General features: G+C 40.9%; 1 protein-coding gene across 1 annotated transcript in view; it reads left to right on the top strand.

Annotated features, from left to right (window-relative positions):
* Nucleotides 1-27,132, top strand: part of LMNB2 (lamin B2) — a 40,772-nt gene extending 13,640 nt beyond the window's left edge. Inside the window, exons 4-12 of the mRNA XM_075283308.1 lie at nt 1,342-1,467; nt 1,543-1,713; nt 2,767-2,892; nt 4,812-5,032; nt 9,128-9,434; nt 10,590-10,697; nt 16,256-16,375; nt 20,109-20,213; nt 27,043-27,132. Coding sequence (XP_075139409.1) covers nt 1,342-1,467; nt 1,543-1,713; nt 2,767-2,892; nt 4,812-5,032; nt 9,128-9,434; nt 10,590-10,697; nt 16,256-16,375; nt 20,109-20,213; nt 27,043-27,084 — 1,326 coding nt within the window. The 3' untranslated portion in view covers nt 27,085-27,132. The remainder of the gene's footprint in view (nt 1-1,341; nt 1,468-1,542; nt 1,714-2,766; nt 2,893-4,811; nt 5,033-9,127; nt 9,435-10,589; nt 10,698-16,255; nt 16,376-20,108; nt 20,214-27,042) is intronic.
* Nucleotides 27,133-27,870: the final 738 nt, after the last annotated feature.

Raw genomic sequence — 27,870 nt, forward strand, 5'->3', positions numbered from 1 at the left:
CAATATGTCATTTCAGTGAACAATATGAAGTGTCCAGCTTGCCAGACAAACACTCCAAAAGCTATTGTGCCTGGGATAACCTCTTAACAGTTTTTGGAGTGTGTCTCTCTGCTGACACAAGCTGGGTACAGTATATTGGGCAATGAAATCTGTGGAAAAATTGCAGTCTTATGTAATTTCTGGAAACTAAATTAATGCAACACTCGAGGGTTAAAAATGAACGCTGTGCCGCTTCATAAATCCCTTGAGGGTTGTAGTTATAACAATGGAAACTGATTCCACTTCACTCGCAATTCGGGGACCATTCAAAAGTCACATGACTGACAAAAACAAAATTATGCTTCACAAACCAAATAGCACTGCAGGTTGGGCCCACATCAGGGCGCAGATATGAAGGAGCTCTGTGGCTTTTGGGGCACAGATTTAGATTTTGTTTGGTTGTTGGACTCCATGCACATTTGCAGAGATCCTGAAATTGCCTCTACAAAATGGTGAAGCTGCTTAGGGATTTCCAATTTACTTGCACCTCTAGGGCTCTGCAAAAAAAAATGCATCCAAAAACCAGTCACTCTAATGCTATATTTCTAAAGCTAGAAAGGGTAGTACTCCTTTCCTTTTGAGCTCTGCTGTATGCCCAAATAGCTGTTTACACCCATATACATACAAAAAAATTTTTTTTATTGTACTTAAGTGTTAGGTGTGAGTGTCTTATGACATTAAGTGGGCATCATGGGGCAGCTGGGACTGTAATGCTCGTGGCCCACTAGAAGAGAATGGACCTCCTGTTATGCGATCGTATTAACTCTCCCTTAACAAGGAGATCTTAGGGGGACTTTGTCCCCCATTTTGAACACCGGAGCACCTGGCGATCGGACACTTATTTCCTGTCCTGTGGATAAGTATAATTAGGATGGTGGTTGCTATAGTTCAAGAGGGCTGTAAACTGCTTGCTTTGTTGTCTAAAAACAAGCAGGCTTCACGTCTGAAATAGAGTAATATAGGGGGTTTGTTGTCGCATTTTTTAAATGCTTGGTTACCTCCCCTGGCTCTCCGCTTATTTTACTGTGGGTTCTGAAGAGTATAATAAGAGTCCACTGAAAAATCAGAGGAGAAAAACACCCTGCAGAGTTTCTGCAGATGAGTGACCATTATCCAGAATGCAGCTGTCTGCTTCCTGCTCCATTCTCTATGTATCTGAAAACCGCTAATTGATTTGGGTATTGGGCATCAGACCCCACAGATCTGATATTAGCAACCTATCTTTAGGATAAGTCATCAATATTTTTAGCCTGAAAAAAAGCTTCTATTTCCATACATTGATAAGTTTTGCTCTTTCATCAGGCTGAAGATGCTCACTCTATCGCTAAAAGGCAGCTGGAAAGTGAAACTTTGATGCGTGTGGACTTGGAGAATCGTTGCCAGAGTCTCCAGGAGGAGCTGGAGTTCAGAAAAAATGTCTATGAAGAGGTGTGATAATTGTATGTATTCTTCAATTGTTTGACTTGACAGCTTTGTAACCATATTATTTATTGAATTTTACAGGAGTTCAGAGAGACAAGAAAACGTCATGAGCGCAGTTTAGTAGAAATAGATAGAGGGCAAAAGTATGAGTATGAATCCAAGTTGGCCCAAGCTCTTGAAGAGCTCAGGAAACAGCATGATGATCAAGTTAAACTATACAAGGAAGAAATGGAGCAAACTTACCAGGCAAAGGTAATACAAAAGTGCTGTCTGCTTTTCTATGTGCAGTAGCTGGTGTAGGTAATGGAAATGAGTTTTATTTTTATGGTCTCCTCAGATGGTTTTTGACATTGTACAGCAACCCCAGTCACACAGGAGCTCAGATAAAGTCACTGTTAGAACTTTATAGGCTGTAGATAGAGCCAACAGACTCTTACTATTGCCATGTAGGCAATCATGTGATCAGTGGGATGAATGTAGGCAGTGGTGCTGCCTATACACAGTACACTGGTTTGAGCACTTTGCAGGTGAAAAATACTACTTTTCAGAGTTAATCGTTTGGACAACAAGCTCAAACCTGTGGCAATAAAATATTGTGTACAAACTTGCATTGGGTTTAGCACCTTTCCACTCAGCATTGTACTAGTATGTCACACAGGCTGTACATTACTGCAGTTTAGCAGTCCCTAAAGCAATGCTTGCTACATTGCAGATTAACCCTTTAGATGCTAAGTGCAATAGTTATCACAGCATCCTCAATAGTTGGAGGGAGGGCCCTACTCTAACCTCAAGAACCCTTCAAAAACCCTTTGTCATGGCAGTTGAAAGGCTGACCTCCTGTGTGGTTGCCATAAATAGGGGTTCTTATACTGTGGGGGCCACAAAATAGTAGGATCATATACTGTAAATAGCAAAAAAAAAAAGGTCATTTACCGTGTAGGGGCTAAAAAAGGGTGATCATATCCATGTGATGGGACAGAATGCATATAATATAAATCTATTTTATATATACATAGAAGATTTATTTTTTTTACCTAGAGCTTCAAATATCACAAAATTATGGATATTTCTAGATGCGACATAACAGAGTTAAGCTAGTTTTAGGTTTTGTTTTTTTTTGTTTTTTTTTAAATAAAACGGAAATATGTGGTCATTCCATTGAAATTTGGAGGTTTTTTTGGGGTGTTTTTTGATTGTGTACATTGATTTCACTTACCTTTGTGGGAAGATTAATCAAGCGGCTGGGTTTGCCAACTTATTGTGACTGTTAAGAACTTTTATTAAAGGTATGTCTGCTATTTGTAGTTGGATAACATCAGGCGTTCCTCTGATCACAATGACCAAGCTGCAGAGGCAGTTCGAGAAGAGCTGAGCGAGGCACGAATGAGAGTGGAGGCATTTGGTTACCAACTTACAGGTCTGCAAAAGCAGGTACAATTTTTAACTTCATTCGTTTTTCTTCTGGGTACACTGTTTAGTGTTTTATTCATTACTCAATAAAACAAGGTTAAAAAAAAATATATAGTCAAATTAAACCAAAGACAAGCATCAGACAATGATGAGCTCTAACAGGTAGAATATGCAGCTTCCGGGGGGCCTGTGGGAAGACATTCCAGTGGAAAATAAAGTCTGATATTGCCATTTGGCTTCGAGATCTTCAGCGGGAGATGACAGATCAGCAGCAGGTGGAAGTGTATACGTATCCCATGGCCCAATGCTTTTTGGAACGTATGCCTCTATTTAAGGAAAATGATTCTTTTGTAGGAGACAACACTGATGGAATTTTTCAGGTGGATAGACATGGATGTCTATGAGCCATCCACTTCATTGCAGGGGCTTTTCTGGTCAGACGCCGTTTTCTACGGTAAGATTTAAGGGTGAGCGAACAAGCAGAACTCCACAGTGAAGGGTTTTGGATAGTCTAGAACTGTGATGGTGAACCTATGGCACGCATGCTAGTGGTGGCACTTAGAGCCCCCTCTGTGGGCACTCATCTGTGGAACAGATTATACAGTGTGTGGTCACTGTGGGGCAGATTGTACTGTGTGGGTGCCCCTCATTATTTATATTACACAGTATCTGTTTTATAGCAGACATGTGATATTATTAAAAGCTATAATATTGCAAGGTCACTATAAAATGCCATTTCTCTTCTAACTGAATAGGACAGGTTGGATGAGATGGGAACAAATTGTGGAGATAAGCCCTCCAGGACTTTGGGAGTAAATAAACCCTATTAAGTGGGACAAAATGGAGATTGAATAGCCAGAGGATTGAGAAACAAACTGGAGGTATTTGTAGAAGTGGTGTTGAGGGATCTGGAGGGCATTCTGAAGTTGATTAATGGAGAGCAAGACATAATTAACATACAAATCTTTCACAATACACACTCTAATGGACTTCCAGTAAGTGGTTTCTGAGAGAGAATATAGCTATTCCAGGGAGGTGTCTTATTCTGAATATCTAAGTGGGGTGAGATTGTATTTGCTGCTTGCCACTAAATGTAGGAGTAGCTGTTGATGTGGATTTGAGGAGAGGGAAGGGATGTATCAGTGACCATAGGCTCACTAGGTAAATCCATTCTGCTAGGTATTCCTCTGGATGGAGCGGACCTCCCTTGGCTCAGCCATCAGTTTGCAGGCTGTGACCCCACACCTGGGCGCTATTAAAACAGCAACAGTCTTGCAAAAGTCTCTTTGAATTACTCAGTTAAAAAATAGAGCCCATGAATTGGAATGGGATCCTAAGGCAGCTAAGAATTTTTTTTTTTAAAAAAAGCAGGCCCTATGCGTTTCCCTTTGTAGTTTAGTGTAGAAATATAATTTTATCCCGGATGACCCCTTTTAACCAGCGGTGATTTGGCCATTGCCCACACGATACTTAAGTGAAGCATGAGAAGTACAACTTTTGCTTCAGTGTGGCATGCGCCTCGGGTGGAAGTGCATTAAGACTGGAATGATGTCACAGGCTTCACTGAATAGTGCAGGCACTTGGAGTACCACAGATGAGTGTGGGTGTCTTGCTTTTTTTTTTTTTTGTTCCAATCTTGTTTTACTGCCCCTCTCCCTCCTTTAGTCACAGGTAGTGTTGCTATAGGGCTATTTGGATAAGTGGCTTAGAATGTCAAAGAATGTAATTAGCTCCTCTCTCTAACTGAATAACTAAGGACTCTGGTCGTAAACGCAAGTGATGAAGGGCTGCAATATTTATTTATGCAGAGATTTCTTATGCAACAGAAGTTCCTTGTTTCCTACAAAATCTTATGTTTTTGAAGTCGGGTGCCTCCAACCAAGTCGAGAACATCTGTAATGAATTACACTATTCATGTTTGGTTATGTTTTGTATTTTAGTTAAGTGCTTCAGAAGATCGTGTCCGTGAATTGGAGGAGATACTATCCAGTGAACGTGACAAATACCGCAAACTTCTGGACCATAAAGAGAGAGAACTGGCAGCCATGAGAGACCATCTAGAGAGACAGCTGACAGAATACCAAGAATTGCTAGATGTGAAATATGCTCTTGATATGGAGATAAATGCATACCGCAAGTTGTTGGAAGGAGAAGAGGAGAGGTAACAATGAGGACTTATATGTGCATCTTAGGGCGGGTTCACATCTGTGCCCGTGCGCGCTTTAAGCAATTCTGCTGAGTTTCCGTCTTCTGCCCCGAGAAACTGGATGGGACGGAAACCCGGAAGTCAGTTTCCGATCCCATTCAAGTGAATCGGTTTGAAAAGTGAGCGGCTTGACCTTTTTTTTTTTTTTTTGTATCTGTCGGTGGCAAAACTGTTTTGTTTGTTTTGCTTTGTTTTGTTTTTTTAACCGGACACAAATTCCTGCATGTCCGACTTTGTGTCCGGTTAAAAAAAAAAACAATTTTGCTGCGGACAGGTACATGGGTGCTCACTTTTCAAACCCATTCACTTGAATGGATTTGAAAACTGACTGCCAGATTTCCGTCCCCTGTCCAGTTTCTCGGGGCAGAAGACTGAAACCCAGTAGGATTGCTTAAAGTGCGCACGGGCGCAGATGTGAACCCACCTTTACTATAAAATTTCTTGTCCAGTCTTGGCTGATTCCAGTAAATGTTGCTTGAGTTAGTTTTATAAGAAAATGTCACACATGATTTCATTGAGTGCTCTACTGTTTTCTTGATGATCAAATTTTTTTTATTATGGTCACATGTTGTAGTATAGTAATATTGTGCTTTGTCTGTGTCACCTGCTTCTCTGTGCAGTTCAGGTGACACATTACAACTACCCAAGTGATGTATATGTCAGTGAAGCACAAAATACACGGTATAGCTGCTAAAAGCACTTTGATGACATCATAAAAGGACGTAAAGCATTCACAGAAACATATAATTGGCTCTGCACTTCTTCATTTGAATCTTGTTTAACCCCATCCCGACACGGGCATTTTTTGATCTTCATTATGGACTCCCACCCTTCCTAATCCCATATCACTCTCCCCCCCCCCCCCCACTCTGAGCCATTTGAAGACTTAAAGGGATTCTACCACTAAAACACATTTTTTTCTAGTTAACACGTCGGAATAGCCTTTAAAAAGGCTATTTGTCTCCTACCTTTGGAAGTGCTCTCCGCCGCGCCGTTCGTTCAAAATACCGGTTTGTACCGGTATGCTAATTAGTTCTCTCGCAGCGATGGGGGCGTCCCCATTGCAGCTCGAAAACCGACCGCAGCGCCGCCTCTATGGTCTTCTGTATCCTCCCCTTGCTTCTTCAGCGTCTGTCGGACGCCTGCGCAGTACGCTCTGTTCGGCGAAGATTGCCGAACGTACTGCGCATGCGCGAAATTATGGTGCCCGCACTATGGCTGGGACCGCAATTTCGCGCATGCGCAGTACGTTCGGCAATCTTCGCCGAACAGAGCGTACTGCGCAGGCGTCCGACAGACGCTGAAGAAGCAAGGGGAGGATACAGAAGACCATGGAGGCGGTGCTGCGGTCGGTTTTCGAGCTGCAATGGGGACGCCCCCATCGCTGCTCCTGCGATGGGGACGCCCCCATCGCTGCGAGAGAACTAATTAGCATACCGGTATTTTGAACGAACGGCGCGGCGGAGAGCACTTCCAAAGGTAGGAGACGAATAGCCTTTTTAAAGGCTATTCCGACGTGTTAACTAGAAAAAAATGTGTTTTAGTGGTAGAATCCCTTTAATGTTTGTGGGACAAATTTTTCTTCATGATGCTATCACTTACTACTCTGTACAATGCACTGGTAAGCAGGAAAAAAATTCAGAATGGGGTGGATTTGAAGAAAACGTGCATTTGTGCAATTTTCTTACGGGTTTCATTTTTACGGCGTTCACTGTGCAGCCTAAATGACATGTCCCCTGTATTCTATGTTTCAGTATGATTCCAAAGATACCAAATTTATGTTTTTATTTTCATTTTAACCAATCAATAAAAATCCAAAACTGCCAAATTTTTTTACATTTTTTTTCCCCTCTAAAAGACGCCATATTTTGACACCGTAACTTTTTTAATACTTCTGTGTACGCGGATGTATAGGGCGTTTTTTTTTTTTTTTTTTTTGCGCGGGATCAGGTGTACTTTGTTATATCATTTTGGGGAATTATTACTTTGATAACCTTTTATTCAAATTTTTATAAGAGGCAAAACAGTGGGAAAAAAAAAAAAAAAAAGCCGATTTAGCACTTTTGACTTCAAAAATGGTGGCATCAAAGAGGGTCTCTTTGTATTTTCACACTCATTAGCCCCCTGCCATGGTGACTTGGTACTACTGAAGGGCCCCTACATCACACTCACAAGTATCTCTGTGGCAAATTATAGTTATGCTTTCACTCAGTTTGCATAATGTAATTTATAGGAATACAGCAGCATCATACTTTTTAGTAGCAATAGTGTCATTCCAGTATGGGACTAATTGTAAATTTAAAAACCAAAAAAAAGTAATATTTGCACTGTAAAGAAAAAAAAACCAAACAAACCCCTAAATTTTCTGTTTTGGTCACATTGCTTCAATCTGATCAATAAGCTAATATGCTGTTTCTAAAAATGGTGCAATAGAAAAGTAAACTCGTTAAGCCAAAAACGATCCCTTGTATGTCAACATTATGGCTTATTAGAATGTGACAATGAATTCCCTTATTTGCTTTCAATAACAAAAAACAACCCCACAACCCATTAATAAGCATCTATAACAAATAAAGTATATTGAATCGTCCTCTGAGATGGGCAGTATTATATACTGCTAGAAAGCCGACAGAGCGCTTTGCTTGTATGCCACCAGGGTGCCAGAGAGATTGGTGCCGTTAGTTTTGGCACTGATATCTCGCCATTGTCAGAAGGGCAGGCCTATAAGACTTAGTGTCATAACTGGGCTGTGAGGAATGTACCCCTGACAGTACTCTAGTCTGTAAGGCCCTCCCTTCTGACAATAGAGGGATATCTGTGCCAAAAGTAATGCCACCAATATCTCTGGCACTGTTAAATTCGGTGCCCATCTCCAAGGACATGAAACGTCCTTTTGTAATCGTACAATGGACAGTGTACACATCAGGCCCCTATAAAAATACACAGGAACTGGCAAGATACTAGAGCACATGTGTAATAAACCTATTCTGGCATTAAGAGGACTGGGCGATCAAAAAAATAACTGAAAGCAATCAACCAGGATAAGGGCGGGTTCACAACTGTGCTTGTTGTCCAGTTTTGTAGTCTTCCCCGCGAAACTGGACAGAAGACGGAAACCTGGCGGTTAGCTTTCAAACCCATTGACTTGAATGGGTTTGCAAAGGTGACCACCCGTGTGCGTCTTCTGGACGACGAGCACAGGTGTGAACCCGCCCTAACAGGTGTTATTTGTTCACGTCTGTTATTTCGGTTCAGTTATTACAATATTTGCGAGGTCGTACCTGCATTGTCATTCCAACAGAGTTGTCCAAATTGGAACTGCTATTATACTCTGAGTATATCGCAGATTTTTCAGCTGTGTTCAATCTGAACAAAACCGATGTGTCAACACATACTCAAACTGTAAAGAGGTGTGACCTAAATATTCACAGTAGTAATCGAGGTAAAATGCCTAATTAATTGTGCCGATGAAGGATCAAGTGCTTGTTCATCCGGGTGATTGATCATAATAATCAGTTTGTTTAATAGGGCCAATAAACGCTCGTACACGGTTATCTGTAAAATCGCCCTGTTGAATAGTCTATTAATTGGTGTCCCAATTAATAGATTTGCAGAGACTACCAGATGGCTAGAAGTCACATTACTTAGCTTCTTGTGTTTACTAGAGATGAGCGAGTAGTATTCGATAGAATACCTCCCCAGCATAGTTATTGGTGTACTCGATCGAATACCACTTGGTAAATGCAGTAATAATTCGATGCCCCTCCCACCTTCCCTGGTTTTTGTTTTTTTTTACACCAATATCTATGCAGGGGAGGTATTCGATCGAATACTACTCGCTCATCCCTAGTGCTTATCCAGTGTAAGCTTATCGAATGCAGAAAATGAGCTGGTAAGCTTTTCCTACGCATGTAACCTTTGTAAGATTAGAGTCAAGAAATGGGTGAGCTTTATTTTGTAGGATTTGTTTCCCTTGGTGTTTCCCCCCCCCCCCCCCCTGATATTTTGTAATCTATCACTACTAATTATGTTTAAAAATTGATTTTTAAGGTTGAAATTATCACCAAGCCCACATTCTCATGTCACAGTATCTCGAGCCACTTCAAGTAGCAGCTCTGCCACCACCCGCCAGTCTCGCAACAAAAGAAAGCGTATGGAAGCAGAAAGTGAAGAAGCTACCAATATTCAGTCTTCTGCTAGCTTTCTAAGACTGCCTCATGCTTCAAGCAGTGCTACTGAACGAAGCACTAGTAGCAAGTTTCATATGTCACAACAATCCACTGCAACTGGTAGCATCACTGTAGAGGAGATTGACCAGGAAGGAAAGTTTATTCATCTGAAAAATAATTCTGATGAGGTGAGTATTGATTGTATTGACTCTATCCTGTATTGTTTCTATTTTGTCTGAGCTCTGCACATACTACCTGCCTGGAATGATAGTAGTTGTGTACTTAAAGAACCTCTTCAGATCACTACTGAATCAAATCAGTGCTGAGCACATAAAAACTGGAATCTATTGAGTAGACAGATTTTGATTGTTTTCAGTGCTTTTTATGTTGCCATTCTCAGACCGCCATAACCTATTTCTCATTTATATCATTAAAGAGGACCTTTCACCACTCCAAGCCTGTGCAGCTTTCTGCCCCATGTTATAGGCGCTGCTGCACAGACTCTGGTGCACTTTGAATTATCTCCCTAGCCCCCCTCGTTTTGGAGCTCTGAGCCCCGTTAATTCTGGCGCCCTGTATGTTAATGAAGCCGTTCAGTGTCAGAAGGGCGTTTCTGACTATAAAGGCAAGAGCTACGTCAGTCTGACACTGTCCAATTAGCATTGGACAGTGTCTGAGCTGCTTCCAGCTGCGTGTTCTCAGAATTAACGGGGCTCAGAGCTCTAAAACGAGGGGGGCTAGTGAGATAATTCAAAGTGCACCAGAGTCTGTGCAGCAGCGCCTATAACATGGTGCAGAAAGCTGCATAGGCTTGGAGTGGTGAAAGGTCCTCTTTCAGTGTTCTTAATGTTTGTGTTTTGTTTTTTGTTTTTCTTTTATGTATACTGCAATGCAACTAGATCTCTGCTTCTAAAAAGATTAATTATTATTTTTAGGTTTCCCCTATTCCCTTTCTCTCTCTGTGCTTTTGTTTTTGTTTCAGTAACATGTTGCCTCAGCACAGCATCACATGGGTAGCTAGAGACTGTAGGGCTGAGTAATTATGATCTAAATAAATTCACATTCAATTGTTCATTAATTGCAATTGAGGTAAAAATGTTCTAATTATTTTTGGGCACTTTGTCTATGTCCCGCCATGTCACAGAATTTTGGCCACTGTTGAAGTTCAACATAAATAATACATCTGTCAAATAGGTTTCTGTTAGTGTGTTTGTGTTCCTGTAGCTGAAAAACAAACAAACCTGGTTTGGATATGAACTTGGTCTTGCATTGCACAAACCTATTCAGTAAGTTAGTCAGACCGTATTCACATGCATAATTAAAAGTTTAAACTTTCCTTATAGGATCGATCTCTAGGCAGCTGGAGACTTCACTTGAGCATTGGAGACCAAGAAAGTGTGGTATATAAATTCACACCAAAGTATGTCCTAAAAGCAGGCCAGTCTGTCAAGGTAGGTAGTCTGTGTAAGAAATGCTAAAGTGAAATGCATGATCAATTGAGTTTTCGAAAATACATACCCTCACATGGATTAGTCAAGTCTTTTGCAAACTCTCAAAGGTTTTAAGGGCATGGCCCAATAAAAAAAAACAAACAAAAAAACTTTAGGCTAAGGCCCCTTGTATCAAACCTAGCAGCGACAGAGGGAATGGAAAATATCTAGGAAACGCTTATATTTCTCCCTCACCCACAATCCACTCTTGGCTTTGTTTAAAAACAAAACAAAGACCTACAGCTAAATGTGCAACAGAAAACAGCTCTTTCACAATCTGGGGCCTCAGGATGTCACACAGCAAAAAAAAAAAAAAAAGCGCTCCAGGAACAACCGCGAAGGCAACACTTCATGGTTCTTCCTGCAGCGCTTTAGAAAGTTCAGAGTTTTTGTAGGTATAATTGACCGCACTACAGTTTTTACCTCAAAGTGGGCTTGGGATTCGCTAGATTGGGATTCACTTTGCCCTTACTGTAAAATGTTGCGATTTTCCCCATGGTGGGCAAATCGTGGCATTTGCGTCCCGTGGGACCCTGGCCTAAGGGTCAGTTCACACGTGAACTGCCCGTGCGGGTTTTGACACGGAGAGAGACGCGGTGAGCCGAGTCTCTCTCTTGTCAAAACCCGCCTGCCGCGACCATCGCAGTCGCGGCTTTCCCCTCCGCTGTCGGCTCAAATGAATGAGCCGACATAGGAGGGAGCTGCCGGGGGCGGAAGCTGCACGGCTGAGCCCGTGCGGCTTCCGCCTGAAGAAAGGGCATGTCCTTTCTTTTCTCCGCTAGCGGCAGCCCGCCGCTAGCGGAAAAAAAAAAACCCCGGTGGTCTACATAGACCACCATTGTAAAGGGGCGGATTTTGAAGCGAAATCCGCTGTCAAAATCCGCCCCTTTGTTCACGTGTGAACTAGCCCTAAAGGAGTTTTTTTTTTTTTTTCTCCTTTCAGGATTTCAGTTGCCCTTCTTACTCCCTTTCCTTCACGTCCTGGTTTTTAGTTCATTACAGCACTGCATACCTCTACACTTACATAAATGGATACCAAAATCCATTCATAAAGTTTACTAGCACTTTGTCTGGGTTCACACCAGTGCTTGGTTTCCGTATAGAATTCTGTCCCTGAATCTGCTTGAAAAATTTGGAGAGCAAAGTCCTGAAAGCAGGTTACAGTTTAAGTGGATTGTGTTTCTGTTTTTTTGGTCCCCAAGTAGACCTGAAGAATGGAAACCCAAATGATAGTGTGAACCTAGCGTTAGAGAGCCATTTAGTTGCGGCTAATCCAAGAGAAGACATCCTAGCCGCTCCTCCAAGAGTAAGCGAATATGTATATCTGGTGAATTGGAGAGGATGTTTGGCTCATATCTCGATAATATCTTGTCGAAGGTTCTGAAAGACAGCAGTTCCTACTGGAGCAAAAATAATACCAACAGAGATGGTCCTTTAGGGCTAAGAAAAGTTCTCGCGTTGATACTAGGAAAAAAAAAATCAAAGCATTTCATCTTTACCACAGACAATATTTAAATTTAAAAAAAAAAAAAAAGAAAAATCTCACTGCTCGCCCATAAATATATCTATGGTGCACGGAAACAACTCCTTGGACCTCATGGAGTGTCATGCAATAATTAAGTTTAAATGGTGATAAAAAAAAATTATAGCAGTCCCATCTATATTATTTAAAAATAACTTTTGATTCAACATTAAAAATCCAAACAAAAAATAGCCTACACTTTTAAGGGCAAAATGTGCCCCTTACTCGTGCTATGAGAGGAACTGGAAAGTAGATCTCATATGTTTATTCTCACAGAAGATATTTTTATTTAAAAAAAAAACAAAAAAACTCCAAAATGTTATGGTAACACACAGATAATTGTGATGTCACAAACAAAACTTAAAAAACAAAAAAAACTTTGCAAGTCTTCAGTAGGTGATACCTTTTTTAATGGCTAACTCATAATGATGACAGAATATGACGTTTCGAAGCTTTCCTCTGAGCTTCTTCTTCAGATATAACTAAAAAACACTCTGTAGAGGCTGCATATTTATGTACAACAGGACACATAGGGATAGGATTACAGGAGGGAGGGAACGGAAATTTAAGGACCTGAATACAAACAAAACTGTGAAACTTGATAAGGTAAATATTCTCACCTAAAGAAATTAGAAATATTGGTGCAGACATTATGGTACCAGCACGGACTGCCCAATCTCTACGGTAATAGTAAAGCCAGTGCAAAATGTCCCAACACATTTTGAGTTGAACACACAGGTGATTAAAGCAGGAGCTGTCACAGCTCAGCTCCTGATTTAACGCTGCACTCCGTCTTTTGCATGTGTAGCCGCGATGTGGTGATGTCACATCGCGCCTACAACTATGTGAGTGAGCGAGACCGCGGAGAGAGCGGTGGGGGAGCGTTGGAAGGTGAGTAAGTGTTTTTGTTTTTTTTTCAAACATTAAGGTGGAACATAATGAAGGGGGCCCATGAAACTGGGACAGATGAAAGGGGGGGGGGGGGGACAGCATGAAACTACAGATGAAGGGGGGGGGAATGGCACGACATTGGGGGCAGAGATGGAGGGACATGAAACTGTGGGCAGATGAGGGAGGCGGGGGACTGCATGACTGGGGGCAGAGGTGGGGGGGGACATGAAACTGGGGGCAGATGAAGGGGTTATATGAAACTGGGGGAGAGATGGCGAGGGGACATATAATGTATGGGTGACACTAGGAGGATTATACTGTGTAAGTACAAAAAGAGAAAAACATGGCCCGCACATCCCGACCTTATACATTGATCTAGTGCTTCTCAGCAAATTTTACAATACCGAACATGAGGTTCTTAGTATACATATTGATCAATGTGCATAAGCCCACTAGCCACTTCATGGCGACCTCTTTATAGTTGGTCCCTACTCTACTGGGCGCGGCACTGACCTGTGACCGCCACAACCGAAACACAGCGCCCGCAGGGTGAGCAACCCAGTGATCCGGCAACACCCCTGCCACCAGACCAAGCTCCTGTGGCGCTGTGCCTGTGGGACGCCGCGGCCCAGATCCTGGGGGCTTGGTCTGGTGGCAGGAGTGTTGCCGGAACACTGGGTCGTGGGCACTGTGTTACGGTTGTGGTGGTCGCAGTGCAACGCTCAGTAGAGTAGGGACCCACTATAAAGAGGTCGCCATGAAGTGGCTAGTGGGCTTATGCACATTGATCAATATGTATACTAAGAACCTCATGTTCGGTATTGTAAAACTTGCTGAGAAGCACTAGATCAATGTATAAGGTCGGGATGTGTGGGCCATGTTTTTCTCTTTTTGCACATTTATTATACTGTGTAAGGGCACATGAAAAATGGGCGGAGTCAACATAAAAGTGGGATGAGCTAAATTTGCCACGGCGCAGCACACATTTTGTCCCTCTTTCTGATCTTCAAAAGTTGGGAGGTATGCCTAAAGCCATCAGAAAATACATATTTCCGATGGCTTTAGCCACTGAGAAGCCGTGTTACCGTCTGCAGCAGCGCTATTCAGCTGGAACACGCTGTTATGAACGGCGTTCCAAACTGAATGGGATCATCACAACATGAGGAACTGTATTGCGGGGTCACAGCATTAGAAAGGACTGCTCTAAAGGGTCCATTCACATGGAGGAAAATAGTGTGGAATTTCAGCACTGAAAAAAGCCTCCATTGACTTCAGTGGGTTCCTTTTTCTGCTAGCAATCAATCTCTGATTGGAATCAAAGGCAAATGTCTGAACAGGTTGTATCTACTTGTATGGAATGGACTGTATTACACTCCACTCCAGTAGGTCCGCCTCAGCAAAAGAAACACCCATTTGCGCATGGGTTGCTCCAAAAAGGGGCCCACTGAGGCTGTCGCCCAGGGGCCCACAGAAACCTGGAGCCAGCCTTGTATAGGGTCATTGTCTTGCTGGAAGGTGGATCTCCTTCCTAGTCTCAAATCTCTTGCATCCTCCAGCATGTTTTCTTCCAGGATTGCCCTGTATTTAGTTACATCCATCTTCCTATCAATTCTGACAAGCTTCCCTGTCCCTGCTGAAGAAAACCATCCCTACAGCATTGTGCTGCCACCACCTTTCTTCACAATGGAGATAGTGTGCTCAGGGTGATGAGTAGTATTACTTTTTCACATTTGTCGCTTTATATTTAGGCCAAAAAGTTCAAGTTTAATTTCATTTGACCGGAGCACCTTCTTCCACAAGTTTGCTGTGTCCCTTATATGGCTGTGGCAAACAGCACTTCTTATGTCTTTCTTTCAACAATTCAAAAGAAGAAAAACAAGACACCGAGCAACCTTATAGTGTAGTATTACCGTGAAAACCAGTTTGGAATGGTTAAGACCAAATAGCCTCTTACCTGTACCAGTTGGGAACCGTTCACAACTACGTATTGGAGTTGAATGACCAGGCGGAGGGGGCAGCACACCTCACAGGCACCGAATTCTAAGGGAGTAGACGGCAGCAATAGGGAAAGTAGTGGAAGTGGCGCTCACAGGTGAGAAAGGCACATGTTGGTTCACTGAAGTTTATTGAGAAGTAAGTGCTTGCTTCTGAATAAACTTCAATGAGCCAACATTTGCCTTTCTGACCTGTGAGCACCATTTCCACTACTTCCCTATTGCTGCTTTCTTTCAACAATGGGTTTCTTCTTGTCAATCTTCCATAAAGGCCAGATTTGTGAAGTGCACAAGTTATAGTTGTCCTGTGGACAGATACTCCCACCTGAGCTCATTTTTGCAGCTCCTCCGGAGTGACCAGGGGCTTCTTCTCTGACCAGTGATGCTCTTGGTAAATCTATTAGTTTAGGTGGATAGCCATGTTTTGATAAAAAGTTTGAAGTTGTAGAATACTTTTTTCATTTTTGGATGATGGATTAAACAGTGCTGCTTGGGATATGTTTTTATAACCTAACCCTGCTTTAAACTTCTCCACAACTTTATCTCTGACCTGTCTGGTGAATTCCTTGGTCTTCATGATGCTGTTTGTTCACTAGTGTTCTCTAACAAACCACTGAGGCCTTCACATAACTGGTGTATTTATACAGAGACTAAATTACAGCTGGACTCTGAAGACTATTTGATTGCACTGGATTTTATTTCGGGGTATCAGAGTACAGGGGGCTAAATACTTTTGCATGTCACACTTTTCAGATTTTTATTTGATTAAAATTTTGAAAACCTTGTATCATTTTCCTTCCACTTCACAATTATCTACTACTTTGTGTTGGTCTATCACTTAAATCTCAATAAAATACATTTAAGTTTGTGGTTGTAAGGTGACAAAATGTGAAAAAGTTCAAGGAGTATGAATACTTTACAAGTCACTGTACATGTCAATTTGGCCAGGATCCAGTGGAGAGGGGAATGCAATTATTGGTAAGGGTAATCTTTATCTTTTGGTGTCAAAGATTAAAGAAGATTTTATTTGGGAAAGTGGAAAACATGTTTTTGTATTTTGTTAATGCTTTTTTAAAAAAAATTGTATAAAATTGTAAATGATTCTCTTCTAGATATACAGTGCTGATGCTGGGGTGAGCCATAGCCCTCCTTCGATTTTGGTTTGGAAAAACCAGAGTTCCTGGGAAACAGACAGCAGTATCAAAATCTCCCTGGTGAACAGTGATGAGGAGGTCAGTCAAAACAATTGCTTAATAAACTTTATACATGTGTACAATTAGTCATACTACTCTGTTAGGGCTAGTTCACATGGGGGCAATGAGGCAGATTTCGCCTGAAAAATCTGCCTCCATACAATGGTGGTCTTTTTTTTTTTCTGCATTTTTTTTTTTTTACACTCCATTCACTTTAGGGGAGGGGAAAACCGCCTGGCATTTTCTGAAGCAGTTTTTACCAAAAACGCCTCAAGGTCAAAAATCCCCTTCCTAATTAGGAAGCAGTTTTTTTTTTTCAGGACCAAAATAAGCCAGGTGGTTTTTACGTGTGAACTAGCCCTAATGTGAAAATGTGTTGTAAATTGTCAGTGTTTATGGTATAGCAGCCCAACGAAGTCACTGAAATAGTTTTCTAATTGCAATAATATTGCTTATGCTTTTAACCTTTTTGCTGCCAAGGACGTATTGCATTGACATTTCAGAAACCAGAGATCTGGTTGTCAAACGATCAAAGATAGTCAGTAGTGGGAGCTTTAACATCAATATTACAATTGTAAGTGATATACAACTTGACATACAGCAATTTTAAGTGGGTTGGATAGGACAGCTGCAGGGCTTGGAAAATCAAGGAATATACATTCTCCTAATTTTCTGAAACCAGTGTGATGGGTAAAATTGCCTTCTAACAGTACAGAACCTCAATGGCAATATTGGGCATCAAAACTAACTGTATTGATTGCTCGGGAATGGTAGGTGCTAGAGCAAAAATTCCAAGTGTGACAGAATTAGTGGCGTAGCATCTGATAACAGATGCTGAGTTAAGGGGATGATGGGAGGTCCTCTTTAAGCATTTTTGTGCATTTAGGTAATTTTATTGCCTAAATACACACATTTTATTAATTACCATGAATCAGATATTTGCTTTGTGAAAGTAAATTGCAACAAACACAACACAAACCTCTTTAAGTTTAAATTTCTTGCTTATTTCATTGAGGGACACAGCACCATGAGTTTAGACCTGGCCACTAGGAGTAGTAAAAGCTGTTGGTTCTGCCTCTGGGGCCCCTGGCGCTGGACCATAATTTTAGTTAATAAAGCCCATTTTTCTTCTTGCGTGCTTTTGGCTCTTCCTTAAAGGGGCTCTATCACTAGGAAAAGTCATTTTTAACCAATCACACCTTTGCATAGCCTTTAGAAAGTCTATTTCACACTTACCTTTAGTATACAGATTGCCTCAGTGGTTTCTGAATAAGTCCGTTTTTATATCCATATGCTAATTAGACTAGTGCACGATAGATGGTGCACACCTCTCTCTGCTGTTTTCTATGGGAGACCGCTGCTGCTGCTGCTGACTCGCTTCCTGTTTGCTTCACACACATAGAAGATAATGGGAGAGAGGAGGCTGCTGGGAACTTCCTGAGCTGGCTGGAAGCTCATTAGCATATGAATAAAAACTGACTTATTCAGACACCACTGAGGCAATCTACATACAAAAGGTAAGTGTGGAATAGACTTTCTAAAGCCTGTGCAAGCATGTGATTAGATAGAAATGACTTTTCCCAGGGATAGAGCCCCTTTAACTGCAATGCATTTCTGCCACTGTCCTTAACTGCAGCGGTTTTTTGACTGCGACTTGCTACTTTGGGACTTACCATGCAGATTGCAAACTGGGTAATTGCTGAGCCTCATCTGTGCTTGATAAGGTATAAGATCCTTTAATAGCCCCACCATGGTCAAATTCAGTGTTACAACAACATGGATAATACAGTAATATATTTCAAGACCACCTATGACAACAGCAGATAAAAAAGGATACTAGGAGTCTTGGCAACTAAAAAGAAAAAGACTCCGGATCATTTAGTTCTCTGTGTGGAGTGATCTTCGCTTAGGGCTCATTCACATCTGCACCCGATCTTAGTCTGTCGGGTTTCCGTCTTCTGTCTGCAGAAAACGGAAACCCAACAGACAGTGTCCGGCCATGAGCTCCGGTGAGCGTTTTCTGTTCTCTGTGGCTAAACAGTTTTTTTTGTTTTGTTTTTTTTTTTTAACCGGACACTAAGTACTGCATGTCCGACTTTGTGTCCGGTTAAAAAAAACAAACAAACAAAAAAACTTTTGCCGCGGAGAGCACAAAATGCTCACCGGCGCTCATGGCCCGACACTTTCCAGACCCATTCAAATGAATGGATTTGAATGCAGGTTTCCATCTTCTGTCCAGTTTCAGGCAGGAAACAGAAACCCGCATAACGGAGGCCGGGGCGCAGATGTGAATCCGACCTTAGCCTGATGTTGATTATACAGCCTGACCACGTTTGGGAGGAAGGACCTCCAATAGCGCTCCTCCTTACTCTTGGGGTGAAACAGTTGGTCACTGACAATACTCTTCAGTGCTATCACGGTCTCATACATGGGCTAAGAGTTATCCAGCATGAAGCTCACCACAGACAGTATCCTTCTGTCACCGACCACCTGTACAAGGTCCAGGTCAGCAACTAAAGTTCATGCTTATGTGCCAGTAGGTGCATGTGGCCACTAGTGATCGTATGATTATAGAGTATACAGTAACTGGCTGCATATGTGTACTTATTGGTAGCTACGAACAGCTGGTCTTCCCTCTTCTACAAGAGTACAGAGTCTTTATACATACACACTCATACAGATGTAGCAGAACTAACCTGAATGAAATATACACTTTAATTCCTTAGGAACCCATCAACAGATGGGTTGATTTGGATTGATTGGCTTTATTTAGTCCGTTGAAAACTGACAAGCTTATATGGAATTGACCAACACAAAGTAGATTCTCTCTCTCTCTCGCTCTCTTTCTCCTGACAGTCCATGATAAAGCAGTGTGAGGCAGGCTGTAGAACAGTCAGATTTTTTTTATTATTATAATATATTTTTTTGCAAGTGGGTACACCAGGAATATGCAAATAAGTTATTCTTGGTGGTAAAAGAAAATTGTATCCTATTTTGAAGTACAATCTTGCTGCAGGGAAATTCAGTTTTTATTTTCTATGCGAATAAGCTGTTGTGCTCTGAAGCTAGGGCCTCGCCTGCCACAACACCCAGCAATTAAGTGACTGTAAAAGAAAATGATACTCCAGCAAGTGTGGCACTGTGCTGTTTGGTGCACGTGGTACAATTATATATGGCACACAATTTCTTAACTTCCTCAGCAGCAAGACTGCACTTGTTCACTTTGCTGCTAACCAGTCCTACAACAGCATATGTGGTTTAAGGGAGCCTTCACATGGAGTATACGCTCCGCTCATTCTGAATGTAAAACATGCGTAAAAAGCAGCTACCATTGACTTGAATGGGTGCCGGCATATGAGAGCTCCCCGTTGAAATCAATGGAAGGCTTTTTTACCTATTGCTTTCAATGTCATACGCACATATCACATTGAAAGCAATAGGGAAAAAAGCCTCCCATTGATTTCAACGTGGAGCTCTCGTATGCCGGCACCCATTCAAGTCAATGGGAGCTGCTTTTTCCTCGTATTTTACGTTCAGAATTAGCGGAGCGTATATGTCGTGTGAAGGCTCCCTAAAAGTTGTTTTGTTTTTTTTTTTTTTTGTGGTGGTGGTCGTCGACTTTCTTTTGGAGAATCTGAATGTTTCACAGGCTAATGGTAATTGTCTGACAGCCCTTAGTATGAAATTGGTACTTATAAAATTATTAAATTAATTTACTGCACGCACAATAGATTCAGCACATAAAATTTTTTAACTTATGCTTATTCATCAGGAAGTAGCAGTTAGAACCGTAACAAAGACTGTCATGTCCACTGTAGAAGAAGATGGTGAGGATGAAGAAGCTGATTTTGGAGAGGAAGATCTCTTTCACCAACAGGTAAATCCGGAAATATGTTTAAATAAAAATGTAAACTTCTCTGGAATTATTACTCTTATGTAAAATATGGGTTATAACAAGAGGTCTCTTTCTTCAATACCTACAGTTTTGTTCTTAAAGTTTTAAAAAGGTTCAAGTAGGTACAGGAAAAATGGCTGCATTAGCTGTCGATATCCACATCTAAAGTCAGGCCTCTTTGACTCCAGTACTTTGTTAGTTGTTGATAGTTTAAAAATAAATAAATAAATCATGGCTATACGCTTTATGTCTGAAAAACTTCCAATAAAGCTTTTACCCATAAATTGGCTCTCGCGTCTGAAAATAGAAAGTCTGTCTGTAGTGTATAGTTAAAGTGATTCAATCATTAAAATGGAATTTTTTTTCCCCTGACACGTAGAAAAAGCGTTAAAAGGATTCTATCACTCAGACACAATTTTTTTTTCTAGGTACCACGTCTGAATAGCCTTAAGAAAGGCTATTCTTCTCCATGCCGCCGTTCGCCTACAATCCCTTTTTTTTTTTTTTTTTTTTTTTTTTTTCTTTTTTTCTCTGCATGTAAATTAGCCCTCTCGTAGCACTGGGGGCAGGCCCAGCGCTCAAACAGCACTGGGGCATCCCCAATGCTGCCAGAGAACTCCAGCGCTGCCTCCATATTTGTCAGCAGTGTCATCTTCAGCCTCCTCTTCTGGTGGTGGCTTGTAACTTCTAGGCATTGGGCAGAGAAGACTGCACAGTATTGTAAGCGGCCATTTTCTCGTGGCCTGTGGGCATGCGCAGACTAACTTGTGTCCAGACACAGTCACACCTCATGCCTTCCCACTTAGTACCACCTCTCCTAAAGCAGCACATCTGAGAGAGCCCTGCGCCAGGTAGATGTGCCTGAAGTGCTGACTCCAGCATAGGCGCTGGAAGTTTGTTGTCCCCTGACCTATAGAGAGCTTTCTTCCAAAGGTTGGCTCTAGAGTGTTTTCCATGTAATTTATGCTTCAGCATATTACATAGAAATAAGCATCGCACCTTACGCTAGGTTCTCGGGTCTCCGTTCTGTGGTTTCCGTCTTCTGCCTGCAAGAAGACGGAAACCATAGACCGGGTCTGGCCACAAGCGGCGGTGAGCGTTTTATGCTCTCCGTCGCGAAACCGTTTTTTTTTTTTTTATCCAGAGTACTGCATGTCCGACACTGTGTCTGGATAAAAAAAAAAACTGTTTCTCGGCGGAGAGCATAAAACGCTCACCGCCGCTCACGGCCAGACAGCTTTCAAACCCATTCAAATGAATGGGCTTGAAAGTCTTGCAGGTTTCCGTCTCCTGTCTGTTTAGTGCAGGAAACGGAAACCTGCAGAACGGACATCGGGCGCAGATGTGAACGAGCCCTTAGTAACATGGTAACCATACGGTTGAAAAAAGACATGTCCATCAAGTTTACCCAGGGCGTGGGAAAAGACAAGACTGAAGGATATTAGTATTGTATGTACTTCCATAATCATCACTGCTATTTTTCTCTAAAAAGGCATTTTAACCTTTTCTTGAAGCTGTTAGCTGTTGCTGCTGTGACCAGCTCCTGGGTTAGGCTATTCAGCAAATTCATTGTCCCTTACAGTGAAGACTACTTGTCACCACTGGAGATTAAATCTTGACTCTGCATGGAGAGCAAATAATTTCAAACTTTGAAGATTGTGTATTTTTCATAAACACAAGATATTGACTAAATTTACCACTAAAAAAGTACAATATGTTATAAAAAAAAAAAATCGCTAACATTTTAACTTATCAAAGTTATTACAACATACCGTATATACTCAAGTATAAGCCGACCCGAATATAAGCCGAGGCCCCTAATTTTACCACAAAAAACTGGGAAAACTTATTGACTCGAGTATAAGCCTAGGGGGGGAAATGCAGCAGCTACTGGAAAATTTCAAAAATTAAAACTTTTTGGGTGCAGTAGATGCTGGGAAAGGGGAGGGGGTGTTTTGGTTGTCTGTCTGCCCCTTCCTTGAGCTTGAGGACTGTTTTTTCTTCCCCCCACTTGGAATTCAGCCTGGCTGAATATAGAGTATCTACAGTGCTCCTATTAACCCCTTCCCAATGGAACAGGAGCACTGCAGATCCCCTATATTCAGTACACCGGGCACTCTCAGACACAGGGATACCTAATGTGTTTGTGTTTCAAAGTCATTTTCTACTCTTGTATGTATTTTAGGGAAAGGAGGGATTTAGAACTTTTATTTATTTTATTTAATCTTATTTTTTTGCACTATTTTATGGGAGATTGTATACATAGATATTGTGGCTCGTCATAGACTCCCCGTCATAAAAAAAATAATAATTTTTGCTGACTCGAGTATAAGCCGAGGGGGGCTTTTTCAGCACAGAAACTGGGCTGAAAAATTCGGCTTATACTCGAGTATATACGGTAAATTGACACATCACAGTTGATAAATAAGGCCATGTCTTTAAGGTGGTTTCAGGCTGTGTCCTTAACAGATTCCACACTGCTCATTGCCTTTTTATGTCCGAGCAGTCCAAATTGTTGAACTAATGTTGTCAGTGACAGGAGACGGCAAATAAGGGAGTCGTTTTTCTTGTATTAAGTATATTACAAAGTTTATCTACACCTAAACTATGGATTTATGAAAAAGTCATGTCTTAAATATCCTACTGTATACAGACTAATACATTGCCCTTAGAATCTAGTATTTTTTTCCCCTCCTATAAACCTTTGTACTATATTTTACTACAATATGCCATACCATAAATGAATATATCGTATAGTCCATTCTTTTGTCCTTCATCAGCAGATGGAAACCCTGCCAATGTTTGTCATAAGATAGCAGTTTTTACCAATATACCAATGTAGGCTTCTTTCATAATGTAAACCAAGGTAGTATACGCCTCTGTTTGTTTTTAGATAGTCTGATTAATAGGCTGAACTTAATGTGCCAGAATTTTGACTTAATTTGCAACAAAAAAAACTAGCCTATGTACCACACTTGCTGTTTAGATTCTTTGTCTCATCCGACAAAGGGGTATGGTTTATCAATATTGTGCACAAAGTATGCCAACTATTGGATAAATGATATAACCTAGATAAGAGTCGACAATATAAATGTTTAATTATATAAACCTTATAAATTATTGAAATCATAAAGTTATATTCAAACTAACCTAAGTATTCACTGTGGGAGAGGAGCAGCTTTCGCCTAGTCAAACTGTCCACTTACTAATCTTCCACTGCCTAGGGGGCGAACCAAAAGACTGGATAGGTGTTAAGTGGTGACATGGCTGTGCTCAGGGATTAAATACCATGCCCCCTGTACTCAGTGAACTTTATTTACATATCTGTTAAAACTGCTTTTTACACACCACCTGAGAAACATTTCAAAGGTACAGTCATGGCCAAAAGTTTTGAGAATGTTCCTAATATTAATTTTTACAAAGTCTACTGCTTCAGTTTTTCTAATGGCAATTTGCACATACTCCAGAATGTTATAAAGAGTGATCAGCTTAACAGCAATTACTTGCAAAGTCAATATTTGCCTAGAAAATGAACTTTATCCCCCAAAACACATTTCAACATCATTGCAGCCCTGCCTTAAAAGGACCAGCTAACATTGTTTCAGTGATTGCTCCATTAACACAGGTGTGGGTGTTGATGAGGACAGGGCTGGAGATCAATCTGTCATGATTAAGTAAGAATGACACCATTGGACACTTTAAAAGGAGGCTGGTGCTTGGCATCATTGTTTCTCTTCTGTTAACCATGGTTATCTCTAAAGAAACACGTGCAGTCATCATTGCACTGCACAAAAATGGCCTAACAGGGAAGAGTATCGCAGCTAGAAAGATTGCACCTCAGTCAACAATCTATCGCATCATCAAGAACTTCAAGGAGAGAGGTTCCATTGTTGGCAAAAAGGCTCCAGGGGGCCTAAGAAAGACCAGCAAGCGCCAGGACCGTCTCTTAAGCATTTCAGCTGCGGGATCGGGCTACCAGCAATGCAGACCTTGCTCAGGAATGGTAGCAGGCAGGTGTGAGTGCATCTGCACGCACTGTGAGGTGGAGACTCTTGGAGCAAGGCCTGGTCTCAAGGAGGGCAGCGAAGAAGCCACTTTTCTGCAGAAAAAATATCAGGGACAGACTGATATTCTGCAAAAAGTACAGGGAGTGGACTGCTGAGGACTAGGGTAAAGTCATTTTCTCTGATGAATCCCCTTTTTGATTGTTTGGGACATCTGGAAAACAGTTTATTCGGAGAAGACGAGGTGAGCGCTACCACCAGTCTTGTCTCATGCCAACTGTAAAGCATCCTGAAACCATTCATGTGTGGGGTTGCTTCTCAGCCAAGGGAATCTCACAGTCTTGCCTAAAAACACAGCCATGAATAAAGAATGGTAGCAGAATGTCCTCCAAGATCAAATTCTCCCAACCGTCCAAGAGCAGTTTGACAATCAACAATGCCTTTTCCAGCATGATGGAGCACCTTGCCATAAAGCAAAGGTGATAACTAAATGGCTCAGGGAACAAAACATAGAGATTTTGGGTCTATGGCCTGGAAACTCCCCAGATCTTAATCCCATTGAGAACTTGTGGTCAATCATCAAGAGACGGGTGGACAAACCAAAACCTACAAATTCTGACAAAATGCAAGCATTGATTGTGCAAGAATGGACTGCTATCAGTCAGGATTTGGTCCAGAAGTTGATTGAGAGCATGCCAGGGAGAATTGCAGAGGTCCTGAAAAAGAAGGGTCAACACTGCAAATATTGACTTACTGCATTAACTCATTCTGTCAATATAAGCTTTTGTTACTCATAATATGATTGCAATTTATATTTCTGTATGTGATAAAAACCAGAGGGCAGCAGATCATGTGAAAATATATGTGTCATTCTCAAAACTTTTGGCCATGACTGTGCAGATGGACACCTGTTTTTATTCTGTACAGTACTATAACCAATGCCTTACAGAGGGTAATAGACTCCCTTTAAAGTATCTGCTGCCTAAGACTAGGTTCACATCTGTGTTACAATCTGCAGGGGAATCTCCTATGTAGACTTCAAGTCCTGTACAGAGGACTTTTTTCTCTGCGAGTTTCTGTATAAAACCGGCAGAAACCTGATGGACACCCAGTGGATCCCATTATAGTCTAAGTCTGCAGGTAACTGTACTTATACAGTTTAAGCCTAAAAACCTGAAATGCTTAACCACTTCCGGGACCGTCCTTTGGGTTTTTATATCCGGATAGTTATAGCCGGTTGTCTTGCTTTTCCTTGCAGGAACTGTGGGCCGGTTGTTACTACACCTCCTTTAGAGAAGACAGATGGTTTATTATTTTGTATACGCCGTTATGGTAGCTGCCATAATGCGGCTCCCCTCTGACCTGGTGGTCAAGTGGTCTGCCAGGTATCAGAGGCTGTTAGGGCTGCTGAGTCCTAGAGGACCCAGATCAGCACAGCAGTTATGGGTAGGAGGCTGTATTCCTCCTGTAACTGGGGCTAAAGTATCGATCTCCAGTTACAGGGGAAATTAGCCTTTCCACAAAAAAAAAAAAGTGTTCAGATTCTCTCAAAAGTCTGTTATCTTATGGGGGCACAATGTAAAAAATAAAGGAAAATTTGCCAATAACACGTCATCATCACAGGTTCTAGCCCCTGACAACACAATACATATAAAAATTACCATATCTATGGAAAAACTATTTTAAAGATTTTTTTGTAGCACTTTGTTTTTCACTTAATTTATTTAAATATTAGACATGTTTTCCCTCCTTTTGTTTATAATTTTTTTCAAAGATAAAAAACATAAAAATAAAGCCCGTTGTGTGACCAAATAAGTTGCAAAAATTAAATAACCCAAATGGTATAAGGAAAATGTTTTTTTTTTTTTACCATGTTAGCCAGTGGGTATGAAATATAATAAAATCCCAGGTACATTCACCTGTAACACACCTAATGTAGTGTATTTGATCATGTGCACCAAATGTTCCACTGAAAATCTATATGTTGGAGAGACCGGCCAGAAACTCAGAATGAGAATTAATTCACATCGCCATACAATTAAACAACAAAAAATGGACCTTCCCATGCCAAAACCTTTCTGCCAGGAAGATCATAATATCACCAGTGACATGAACATTTTGATTTTAAGAGGGAATTTTAAATCAAGGAAACAGCGACTGATTCATGAATACAAGGCCATGACCCTACTTATGGATCATGGAATGATTGCATCACATGGGTTCATGTCATTCTATACAAATGAATGAACTAAGACAGCCATAAAGAACCTGGGAACTGTGAATTGTTTGTTTTTATATGTATATTGTAATAAGCCTCTCCTCCCCCCCCCCCCCTGAAATCCTATCCCTATGTGTCCAGTTGTACATAAATATGCAGCCCTCAGAAAGTGTTTTTAGATATATCTGAAGACGAAGCCAGGAAGCTTTGAAACATTATATTGTCATCATTAGGAGTTAGCCATTAAAAAAGGTATCACCTACTGAAGACTTGCAAGTTTTGTTTTTTTTTTTGTTCTATAACCCAAATGATAATATTGTAGCCCTCAAAATTGTGCATAAGAAAAAAAACTTGAAAATGTCTGGCCCAGGACTGAATTGGTTAAACAGACTTTGACAATACTGTTATTAGTCAGAATGTTTTATTTGTTTTATTTACTTTATCCTTTACCTTAATAAACTGTAAATAACTTTTCAGCAATGAAATCTGGAAAAAAAAAATGTTTGGTTTTGGTGTTTTTCTCTATGCATATTCACTTCTGATACGTGGTTCCATTGTAACGCCTGACATACTTTATTTTATTTTGCAGGGTGATCCTCGTACATCTTCCACCGGTTGTTACCTGATGTAACTGATCTCCCGTGTTTGATTTTACTGCCAGAGTTGCTATTTTTATACCTATTTTTTTTTTTTTTTTGGCATTGTTCCGCTGCACCTATAAAAAGCAGACTATTGCCAGAGATGTTTGAAAATATCATTATTTTTTTTTTTTTTATACATACGTATATATATATATATACATACTATGATTATTGTTCTCTTCGTGGTTTTATTAACACTATATATCTCTGTGAGGGTGCAAGTTTCATGTTTTATCTTTCATATGGCAGAAATCTTGTAGGGGAAAAGTTTTAAACTATGGCTAGCATGTACAAAATGTTTTATTGGTTAACATTATAGTTGACTGACACAAGGTCCTGCTTTTAGAGTTTGATACATTTTATATTACAACTTGTTTCCACTTGGAAGTGTTATATAAAAAAAGAAATGTTCACATATAAATCAATCAATGGCAACTTAGGCTAGCCGTCTTGTCTACCTCTGGTGTCCCGCCAAGAAGGAATGACCAAATACCAAGCGTATTTGATAGGTGTGTAATATAATTCAGTTTTGACATCTTTCACATGTATGAGGGCAATGATTTAATGTCTGAAACAATGGCCTGTAAGTTTACACCAAGTTGTGTAATGGCCTTTGCACTTGTCAAATCTGTTTCTTTTAATCTCTGCCAGTATACTACTTGTGGGTTAAACGTCCCCATTTTCAAGCACCAAACAATTTTTGTTAATTGGCAGAGATCTTGGCGTGCTATAGACTGACTATCGGGCATAGTTAAACTTAAATTACAGAAAATGTT

The sequence above is a fragment of the Leptodactylus fuscus genome, chromosome 1 (genome assembly GCF_031893055.1).
Source record: "Leptodactylus fuscus isolate aLepFus1 chromosome 1, aLepFus1.hap2, whole genome shotgun sequence".
Classification (NCBI taxonomy): Eukaryota; Metazoa; Chordata; class Amphibia; order Anura; family Leptodactylidae; genus Leptodactylus; species Leptodactylus fuscus.